This window comes from Sylvia atricapilla, chromosome 10 (assembly GCF_009819655.1).
Source record: "Sylvia atricapilla isolate bSylAtr1 chromosome 10, bSylAtr1.pri, whole genome shotgun sequence".
Lineage (NCBI taxonomy): Eukaryota > Metazoa > Chordata > Aves > Passeriformes > Sylviidae > Sylvia > Sylvia atricapilla.
In genome coordinates, this window is record NC_089149.1 from 4009173 (window position 1) to 4020343 (window position 11171).

Consider the following 11171-nt stretch of genomic DNA (forward strand, 5'->3'; position numbering starts at 1 on the left):
CAATTGAAAAATTGGAAAAGGAAAGAGTGGAGAACAGTGCTAACAAATGGATTTACCCAAAGCTCTCGGCTTCAGCAGGAATCTGCCTCTGCAGGATACCTGATCTGCTGCCCAGCAGCAGTCCTGGGTACTGCTTTTGTCAGTGTGCTCTGCCTGGGTACAAACCTTTCCACAATTACAGACTTTTATAGGATGAAACATTACTTAACAACAAATTTTGAGGTCTTTTGTTTGATATTTTCTCTCTGTTGCCATTTCCAACAGGTGTAGTAGATTCCTCCCAGACTCAAACCCCAAAGATAATCAACGCAGCGAATCTGACACTGACACAACCCTATTTTACTAGAAAGGTGGTAGGGAAAGCTCAGGCACAGGGAGTGCCCCGGGGTGCTGCCACACTCACAAATACTTGGAGACAGGGAGGATTCCCAGGCTGGCGTTGGCGGCGCCGGGGTCCACGGCGGCGGAGCGCGGAGCCCAGTAGCGGTGCTTGGCCAGCCCGTGGGACAGCTCTGCCAGGAAAACCTCCCCATCCACCTCGTAGGGAACCACGTCCGTGCAGCCCAGCTCCAGGCGGCCCATCTCGATCAGCTCCCAGAATGCCTGGAATGGAGAAAACCAGGAATTTGACACGTGGGGCTTCCTTTGAAGCGCGGTGAAGGCTCTGCAAGACAACACATGGAATTTAGTCCTGTCCTTAGTGCTGATCTCCAGGGAGTCTCCTCCCAGCACCACCACATTAAAAACCCCAAATCAATCTGGTGTCTTGTTCCCTAATCGCTGTAGTCTTCCCAGCAATGGAAAGAAATTAGAACAAACAAGCCCCAGCCTTCTCAGGCGAGTTCAGAGCCAAACACTTACCACAGAGGCGTTTCTATCAATTTTGTTCCCCCAGATGTAAATATGGGAAAGTGTGGTGTTGGATTGCATTGCATGGGCAAGAGCTACAAGTCCTTCGTCAGTTATATTGTTGTTTACAACAGACAACCTAGAAAACAGAGAAAATATGCCAAACCACAGATTTCCCATCTCTTAGTTAAAAATAAAAATTTAACTATGATTTAGTTTTATTATTATGTATGTAATACATATATAGAGCTTTTTTTATTTATAATATAATTATTTATTTGTATCAAAGCCAGTCCTACTCTAACATCCTTTTCAGGTTCCAAAGGCAGTTGGCCTCTGGACTTACTCTATTTCTCAAAACACTTTCCTGCCTCTTGCAGCCAGGTTGTTCACTACTGAGTTCTTCAGTGTCAGTGACTTCGCTGCATGGTGGCCAGGTCTCATCTCTACACTGCTTTGAAGCCCAAGCCTTGGCGTTTATCCAGGCTAAGCTTTGATCTCTGTGAAGTGGCAGTTATTTTTATATTAGTGAACCTGCAAGGCTGTCAGAGGCACCTCGCAGCCGCCACCTCCTCAGTCTGCTACTTAAAACTAATGGCTTCAGGTAACACCTTTGATCAGCTTTTACATCCTGCCGGCGGGGGTTTAACGCGGCTGCAAAAGACACCCTGATGGAGAGATTACAGCTCTTCTGGGTTCACCCGGAAGCGAACTTAAACAGAGGATTTTCTTAAGGGTTGAAGATCAGAACCAACAAATATAGTGCCTTATCCCAGCGTGGAATCTGATTATCTCAAAATTCTGCGGGCCTACACCTCTTGTTTTCGTTTGTGCACCACAGGGACCTGCGCTTCAAAGAGGCAGAAAGAGAAAACAGATCAATTGCCTCATCCCTCACCCTCTAAGAGTGACTGTGAAAGCTGTGAGAGCTCTGAGCAGACCTGGGGCTCACCTCCAGCACCCAAGGGTGTCCCACAAGTCTTGGAGCATCTCACATGGCAGCAGACACTGATTCTCAGTAAGGAAATCCCATCCAATCACTCACTTGGGGTTTTTTTGGTTGGGTTTTTTTTTTCCAAGAAAGAAAAATTGTCCAAACCATTTGGAAGTTCCTCACTTTCCTAGTCTGATCAACATGAAGACACAGAGCTGAGATGCCATTTCAGCCAGTGCAAAGTCCAGGTTTCTCACCTGCAGCCCCTGGGGAAGCTGTGCAAATACTCACGCCTGCAGAGTCATGTTCCGCGTCGCCAAGGCCTCGCTCAGGTAAATGGCTCCATTGTCTTCTATTCGGTTTGCACCCAGATCCAGGATCCTCAGGGTTTTGTTCCTTTTCAGTAGCTCTCCCAAAAATTTCACACCATCATAGGTTATGTTGTTACTGAAAGAGTGATGCACGTTTTAATTTTTTTTTTTTAAGTTGCTAAGAAAATGAGTTTCTAATTTCTAACATTCAAGCACTCACCAGCTGAGGTCAAGGTATCTCAGGCTGGAGTTTGCATAAAGGGCCTCACACAGTTGCTCCACACCAAAGTTTTTCATTCCATGCTTGCCCAAGTGGAGTTCCACAAGAGAAGAATTACTCCTCAACATCCGAGCTACGTGAACTGTGGTCTCCTCCTAGACACATACACTCAGTTTTATCAGGCTTATTTAGGATAAGATACAGTTGTGCCTAAGTAAAAGGGAGATATGCAACTAACTCCAAGATCTGGTCATCAGTAGTGTTCTATTTTGTATATTATACAAAAATAACACAAAACAACATCTTATGATAAAAATGAAAAAAAAAAGAGACGAAAAACACTACAGAGATATTTGCAGCTTTACAGTACTGTCTACATCACTGCAAATTTCAGTGGAGCATCAACATTTAACTATGTCTAATCAGTTTCCCTCTCTGTTATTGCTCTTAAAAAACTGAATGTTTGAGTCACTCTTTGCTACCATTTGAAAGTATTTTGAAATTATACTAATTATTTCATACAAGAATGAATTGGTCAAAGTTTTTACTTGATCTTGGAGATCTTTTCCAACTTTACGGGTTCTGTTAATTGTATGCAAAAGAAACAGGACTTCTATGGGAAAAAGTATGTCCTGCTACTCTAAGGCAAAGGAAGTTTGTCCAAAGTTGTCCTGTTCAGTTAAAAAAATAACTGAGTGAATACTGTGTGTGAAAAAAAAAAATAAAGGAAAAACCCAGAAGCCTCAGAAGATGATAGAGCTGAAGATGGAAACAATGACAAATTGGGTCTTTGACAGGTCCAGACCAGGTCCCTACTGTTACCAATAGCAGTAGTTTAAACTGACTTCCAAAACTGGGGTTAGGCAGATCCAGCCCAGCCTTAGAAATGAAACTACTAAAATCTGTTCAAACTGTAAAATTTACCTTTGAGAACTGAGGAAGACCTGGCTTTGATGACAGCTTAATTTCATTATCCTGCCATCAGGAAAACACTGATCCTGTCCCAGCCACCGGAGAACTGCTGCCAGGCAGGTGACTCCACCTCTACCCAGCTCTGCAGCCGAGAGCTGAGCAGCACCAGCCATGCACAGAGTGAGACAGCAAAACCACTCAGCCCAGAGAATGTGGGAATTGCTGCAGTGTCTGTCTTCTTTAGGCTCAGCTAAACAGCTCCCCCTCATTTCCTGCTATACACCATGGCTCCCTCAGTTTGCTGAACAGTGCAGGAAACTCCATGTTCTAACAGCAGAAGGAAAACTTGCTTCCCAATACCAACCCCTCTCCATTAGCCCGTTATTTAACAAATGTACCAACAAAGAAATTTTTAAAAATTTAATCTTCTAGTTAAACAAGGGCTATGGGTGACTGCACAAAACTTGGCACAGAAAATAATATTCCTGCAACCATTTTCTCCAGTTTGTAAGGAATTCCATAGAGCTGTGTAGTTCAGATGTCCATAAATACATCAGTACTGACCTGACTTATGCCCCTCTCTCTGAGCTGACTGCACAGTCACTCACATACCTGTTGGCCAGATAGCAAAGGACGATTTAGGTTTATGGCTTTGAGTGATTTGTTCTGAGTCAGGGCTATGGCTGTTGCTATCAGACAGTGCAGGCCCTGGGAATGAAAATAAATAAACAAATTCTTTAGAGAAAATTGTTCAGTGTATAAATCAAACTACCAAATTACCATTACTATTATTTCTATCTTCATCTACTCTGGAGGGATGGGACTACAAGCAGGCAACTGATATGATAGACACATAGATTTTCTGATAATACCAATGCCAACTGCCTATGGAATTGCAGAGTGAAATTAGACTAAGTAGCACAAATTACTTGGCAACTCAGAAAAGAAAAAGAGTAATGGATCTAAAAAATACTTGTCCATTCAGTTAATCCTGTATTTTGATTTCCCTGATTTATGAGGCAAAATCAGCTTATGTGTGTTCCCCTAACATTTATCCAACAGATAAATTCATATTTAGTATGAATTGGGCAAATTTAGATTTTTTTTTAAATATTCTTCTAATTTGGCCTCTATTTTACATTTATGGTACTTTTCAAGAAGGCTGGTCTGTACCCAAAGCCATCTCATTTTAAACCAACTCTATCAACTCCCCACCAAGCACACAGATACCAAGCTTTTAAATAAATCCTACACTGCCTACACTTTCCTTGTTCATGTATTCATAACACCTTCACACTTTCTGAGGGGTATTCCCCCTTCTGGCTCAGAAGCAAATTCTGAATTTCCAGGAGACAAATGTAGGCTTTTAGAAGCAATCCACAACCTCCTGAGTCTTCCTGTGCATTGTGTAAGAAGTCTCAGTGCCCAGCTCTAGGAGGAACTACATTGTCTAAGATTAAATTGGGTGCTTTTCTACTCAATTCAGCACTGCTGGGTTTGTGTCCTTCATGGGTCAAGCTCTGAGAGGAGCAGCAGAGCTCTGGGATGAGTGACTTTCAGGGGTTACAGCACTGCACACTTTAGAAGGAAAAGATTCTCCAGGGACTGAGAAGTCCATTCTTCAACATGAATTATATGGGACTTAGCTTAACAGAAAGGAATAGCAGAAAAAAAAACCTCAGAAAATGTGCAAGCCAAGCACTTGAATTCCTAGAGAGACACGGTGGCTCTAAAATATCCCCAGTTCTGACTTCACAGGTGCTTTATGCAATGTGCCTTTCCAAGCACACTTTGCAATATTATATATTGTGTTACCTCTGGCTGTCACAAAATCAATGACAACAGATGGCATTTCCCCCTAATTAAGCACTGCAGGACCCTTGTAATACCCTTGAAAGACTTATGTCTCATTGCTGATAATTTTACTGGGTTACTCACCACATCACAGTCTCCAAGATCCAACTTCTCTAAGGTTGAGTTAATTCTTAGCATTGAAGCAAAGAACATCCCACCTTGGTTTCCTATTTTGTTTCCAGTCATTCTCAGGTGCACAAGACTTTGATTGGTCTATACAAAATTTTAAAAAATATATATTCCTTTAGGATGGCCTGGAAAACAACACTGTCCTGTTTTTTTCATGTGAATTCTGCTGGTTGTCACACAGAGACAAAACAACCCTTCAGAAGAATTGTGTCTAAATGATAACACTGGTTCAGCTCTTGGCTCAGGCTCTCCTCCCTGGCACCAAACATAAGAGTCTTCAAGCAGAACTCCTGTATTTGAAAACTTTTGTTTCTCCCATGTTCATGAATTTCATCGCACTCATGAAAATAATCCAGACAAATATTTCTGCCTAAATCATCATCTGAGATACAAATTACATTAATACTGATTTAAATCTGTTAGGCCTTTTATGAGCCCAGCATTGTACATCTACTGTACAGCCTTCATGTTTTGGAGGCCTGTAAAATTTAGTTGAAATCAGTTCAGGGTTCAAAGACTGTGAAGGAGGAAGAAACAGCTCATGTGAGTCTCCTTTCACAAACAAAACAAATCTTACACACAAGCCTCATTTCCTTGGGAAACCACATAAAAAATAAAAAACTTGGGTCTGTGGTGCTGCTGTAAGGCAAAGTTTTGAAAACATGTCTCAGGCATCTTGAGTCAAGACAAATATTGATGTCAAAGTACATTCAAATTTAATTTCATTTTTTGTGAAAAAAAAAAAAAAAAAAAAAGGAAAAGAATGATGGCATTATATATCCTGTGGCATAGCATTTTTCACTCAGAAAAACCCCTGCAATAGTTGTGCCTTTTATAGACAATTATGTCTTTTTCTAGATAATTAAGTGTTAATGGCAGCACAGTGCAACTTTTCTCTTGTGTGAAATGTGATTTCTGAAGTGTGCCTTGGGAAACCAGGCAAACCCTGTGACACAGCGACATGCTGAAAGGAGCAAAGACAGAGGCCCCTTTCAGCCAGCTCTGATGTTGGCAGCACAGCCAGTACTGGTCATCAAAAGCAAAAATATCAAAGGAGATGCCATTGCCTAAATCTCCCAGGCAAATACTCACATGGAGTGCTTCTGCTATCAGCTCTGCCCCACTTGTGCCAATGTCATTGAACATCAGGTTCAGATACCTCAGGCTGGAGTTCTCCTTGGGAACAAACAGAGCAGGAAGCAATGAGAGCTGTTGTTCAAAAACACAGCTGTGTTTTCCAAGAAGGAGATACACATATGAAACTCTTCCCTTTGCAGCGTTTCAGGCAGTTCATGGGTTGGATAATAATTAAAGAATGCCAAATGCATGTCAGGTGATGAGGGCAAGGCATAAAACCTGTCACAGGGAGGGCCCTCATGGGGCCTCAGGAAGCACCCAGGAACCCTGAGCATGAGGCAGTGGTAAAGCTCAGGTGAACAAATTCAGGTATTTTGTGAACCTAACAGTGCCTCCCCTCAAATCCTAGGAACACAGGCACAGGGTGGCAACTCTCTATTTTCCACCTGTATCCCAGTGCTTAAAATGACAATAAGGCTGCATTAAAATTCCCTATGTTTAGGCCCAGAAAAAGGCTATCAGAGACTATAAAATAGCTGAAACAAAGGCCCTGGTACACTTGACACAAGCATTATCTCCTTTGTTGAACTGAGCTGTAAGCCTAAAAGCCTCATAGTTTATTCCATCATTCCTCTCTCAGGCAAATATCCAAAGGCCTTCTACCAGAAATTAAAAATCTCCACAGAGAATTTAATCTGAGGTTCTAGTTGGATAGATTGGGATGTGATAGTCAAAGTTATTGGAATTTTGCCCAACCAGCTCATTCTTGTCCCCAGTACACCACATATAAATATTACTATGGACAAATAAATTACAAGTTGCTGAAAGATAAACATCTCTTGGCACCTGGAGGAAAGTTGCTATGGTCTGTGCTCCAGCATCAGTCAATAAACTATAGGCAAGATCCAAACCTGAAAAAGATGAAGAATGCATACCTACATTGAACTGATCTCTTAATGAAAAGAAACAAAAGGTGAACTGAGGCTGAAATCCAGACTGATCATGTTTTCTTGTATTAGCACAGCAATGTCAAACACACAGGGAAAAATCCTTACCTGTGACAAAGGCAGCTTGGTCTAAGACAGAGACAAGAGCTCCAAGATCATCATCTGTAACTCTTGGCACAGGCACCAGATGATTATTTCCAGCTAATTTTAATGTGATTCCTTTTGTATTTCTGCAGCAACATAAAAATGTAAGCACATGAGGAGAAGTAAAATGATAGAGAGAAATTAATTTTCTCTCCAGATCAGAGGTGTGCCCATGCCTGCCCTCACTGGAGCTCTTGCACAGGGTCATCTGCTGCCACTCCTTTTGGTCCCACCAGGACAGATGATGTGATCCAAGCAGTACCTCAGCACTGCCCTTTCTGCAGGCACTGCTCAGCTGCAAGGCCACGCTTGCACTGAAAGCAGGAATAACCAAGCTGAGGGGAAGACAGATGGAAATAAAGATTATCTCAGAGGTTACCTCATCATCTTCTTTTTACTTGCTCTCCTTCCTTTATTTACTTTATCCTGCCCTCAGGATCAAAACCTAACACAAACCATTTCATTTTCTCAGGTGTTTTTTTTTTTCCTCCAAAGGACAATTAACTTTGATCCCAGCACCGTCTATGAGAAGAAGCAGTACCCAAACCCTTACTGAGAGAGAATTTGGGTGGTTAATAGCTTGCCAAGATTCAGAGACAGCTCAGGGAAGCATGACCAGCTGGAAGGTAACTGGATGCAGCTAAGGCTTTTTAAACAGGAGTGAGACACAAAGAAGGGAGGTAGGATGACTAAACACTGGGTTTGGCTTCTTTAGGGGACAGAAAGGCACCATCCTGTACATTTTTCACTTTTTTTGATTTCACTGCTTGTAAAGCTGCCCAGAAAGGATGTATAGCTACAAACTTCTGCCAAGATGATGTCAAGATGAGTCAAACCAGAACTTCAGCAGTAAATGTTAAAATTGATTTGTATTTAAGCCTGAAACTGCATGAACTTTCTCATTTTTCAATTCCTCATCCTGCTACCCCATTTAAGGCTTTCAGAAGCATCTGGAACACCCCATTCGTTATTTCCTTACATTTCATCATTTTTATCAGCCTCTTGAAGCACACGAGCAATGAAGGGGTTTTCAGGCTGGCTCAAATCTTGACAGGCCTGCACATAATGCAGGTGAAGATCTGGAAGAACCGCCATGACCTGCTGGAAAACAAAACCAAGTGCTATTGCATCGTTTTTGGCAGCCTAGCAACGAGGAGAGATCTGCATAACAATACAAATGGGCTCGGTCTGGAAAGGGTTTCAGCTCGTGGTTTGGAGTAACAGATACAGGAAAAGCGTGAGGAAAACTGTGGGTGTGTTTTTGATGTGCTGTAGTCGGTTAGAGCACCGTGCTAATTACACCAAGGCAGGCCATTCACTTCAGAGTGGATTATTCTTGTGGGTCCCTTCCAGATCAGCATATTCGGTAATAAACTCAGAGGTAAGAGTATCTGAGCGATCAGAGAAGTGATCCCTGTGGCAGCTGGGCCCCGCTGGCCTTACCTGAGCGACGGCCACCTGTCCCCTGTCCCCAGCTCAGCCTGCGGTGACCGGCCCGCGGTGAGTTCGGTAACCGGGCTGCGCCGAGCTCAGCTCGGTAACGGAGCCCGTTCCCGGTGTCCCGGAGCCCGTTCCCAGGAAAGGTGTCCCCGAGCCCGTTCCCGGTGTCCCGGAGCCCGTTCCCGGTGTCTCGGGGCCCGTTCCCGGTGTCCCGGAGCCCGTTCCCGGGGAAGGTGTCCCGGGGCCCGTTCCCGGTGTCTCGGGGCCCGTTCCCGGTGTCCCGGAGCCCGTTCCCGGTGTCCCCCGTGCGGGGCTGAGCCCCCGGTGCTGCCCAGAGCCTGCGGACGGGGCAGGGCAGGTTCCTCCTCACCGCACCCCAGAGCACGGAGTTGGTCTCCGAGGAGCCTTTGCAAAACTGTCCATGGTTACACGGATCAGCTGCTCCTGCAGAGATTCCTGTGCTGGCCCTTTGCAGCAAATAAATGGCCCCGGTGATTTCACCACTGCCCTCCCAGGCAGCAGGGGTGGGCTCCGTGTTCCTGCACTGCAGCACTGCCAGGAGCTGTCTGTGTCTCACAGAGTAACCTCCTGCACAAACTTCCCCCAGGCTGGAAGAATCTCCCTGACACGAGGGCGCTCAGACCGTGTGGACAGCCTGAGGACATCCCACCCCAGCCCTGCTGCTGGCCTTCCCTTTCCCGTGTTCTTGTGAGGAGCACCACGTTACTCAGTGCACCTGCATCCTCCACCAGGTTAATTGGTGTCAGGACGCCAGATCTGTGTGAGAAACGCTCTGATGCCGTTCCCAAAGGAATGTGCGCTATGAAAAAATGTATTTGTTCCTCCGTTTTAATTTTTATTTTATTGATACCCTTTTGCACGATCCAAGTTCTCCATTACAACCAAGTGTCAGTTTTCCCTACCACAGTGAGAAGGGACATTCCTCTGGTACACACCCGAGCCTGGGTTCCTCATTATCGCTGGCATCTCAGTATTCGGGCAGGGAGAAAACAGCAAGAACGTGGAAACACTGACCTTTGTGTTGAATCATAAAGATGGAATCCTGACTGGAGGAACTGCTGCAGTGTTTCGCATCTTTTTTTTTCTGTGTACACTGGAAAATAAGAGCTGCATTTGCACAGAATCAATCTGCCACAAAGCGAGCGAAGGGCAATTTAAAAATGGATGTGATATTGTTAATGTCTTTAACTCCATAAACATTTGCTGTTCATTTGATAATGAACAATTATGCACCCTTGGGCTATCAGAAGTGTAAGAGTATTCATAGAGATCCTCATTTTAGGGCTCAGAACGCACTTTCCTTTTTATATTATGCAATGCTTTTCTTCCAAGGATTTTTTTTTCAAGGATTTTTTTCCACTGGTGCAGTTTTCTTCTTGAAGGTTATATTTACAGAAGTAGTAATTTATGCAAAAGACTCACTTTCAGATTTCATTAATTTAAATTGCCCTCCCCTGCACTGTGCATACAAAGGAAATGAAGAAGCAGACTAATGGTTTTGCTAAGAAATAAAATTAAACCCTTAAGAAATCTTTCCAGCACAGGAAACAACACAGATGTCTTTGCCAAAATTTCCACCATACTGTGAGGTATAATGTGACATTAATGAGCAGAATATTCTGTGTTCATCTATCAACAGTAATGCAGCTCCACAGAATTTTCTTAGGAGATTTTTTTCCCTGAAAACAAAATCCCAAAGATTACTATTTAATTGACATAATATATCTTTTTAATGACTGTGTCTAGATACCTGTGGAGGTGAAGGAACTGAAAATTTTAAATGCCTTAGACTTTCTGAAAATAAATTCAGTATCTTTCCAAAGGAGATCTTTCTCCTGGAGTCATTAGAAAGATTATAGCTGGGACAAGATAAAGGAATTAAATGTCTGCCAGAAGACATAAGCAAATTGCAGGCAGGAGCAATAGAAAGAGCAAGATCTTTTTCTTCTGCAACATAGAAATTCCATGGACTTCAGCTGCTCCCAAATGCAGGACTGAAGGGACCCTTAATCTCTTTAGGTACATAGTGCAGCATCAGGCCAGAACTGTCAGAACAGGAATAATATCAAAGCTCAGCCTTTAAAACTCACGTTGATTATTTGTATTTAGTAATGATCCCAAGAACATCACAGATTATAAACCTTACTTATGCACTTTACCACCAGAAATGATCAGTACCTTGTTTGGAAAGATGGAGTAGGATTCCAGACAAGCAGAACACACACTTCTAGCAGGACCTGCATGACCATCCTGTCTTACAGAGGTGTAAAAAGCTGTTCAAAAGTATCTCCACACTTTTGCAAAACATCACTGATGTTTTGACAATCTGCAGT

General features: G+C 43.3%; 1 protein-coding gene across 1 annotated transcript; it reads right to left on the reverse strand.

Annotated features, from left to right (window-relative positions):
• Nucleotides 1–341: 341 nt before the first annotated feature.
• Nucleotides 342–8678, reverse strand: LRRC34 (leucine rich repeat containing 34). Its single transcript, XM_066326435.1, has 10 exons — nt 8357–8678; nt 7342–7463; nt 7133–7197; nt 6302–6385; nt 5165–5293; nt 3839–3934; nt 2315–2469; nt 2075–2230; nt 862–988; nt 342–603 (listed from the first exon to the last, which is right to left on the reverse strand). The coding sequence occupies exons 1-10, from the start codon at nt 8470–8472 to the stop codon at nt 400–402; spliced, it is 1254 nt and encodes a 417-aa protein (XP_066182532.1). The 5' UTR covers nt 8473–8678; the 3' UTR covers nt 342–399.
• Between the last annotated feature and the right edge of the window lie 2493 nt (nt 8679–11171).

What these genes read in the sequence shown, in the direction of transcription:
- LRRC34 (XM_066326435.1), bottom strand. Translation starts at nt 8,472, where the DNA reads ATGGCGGTTCTTCCAGATCTTCACCTGCATTATGTGCAGGCCTGTCAA. An exon ending in CTTTGCTATCTGGCCAACAG is followed by an intron (nt 2,470 to 3,838) that starts GTATGTGAGTGA and finishes GTATGTGTCTAG; the next exon opens with GAGGAGACCACAGTTCACGT. An exon ending in CGGAACATGACTCTGCAGGC is followed by an intron (nt 989 to 2,074) that starts GTGAGTATTTGC and finishes TCTGTTTTCTAG; the next exon opens with GTTGTCTGTTGTAAACAACA.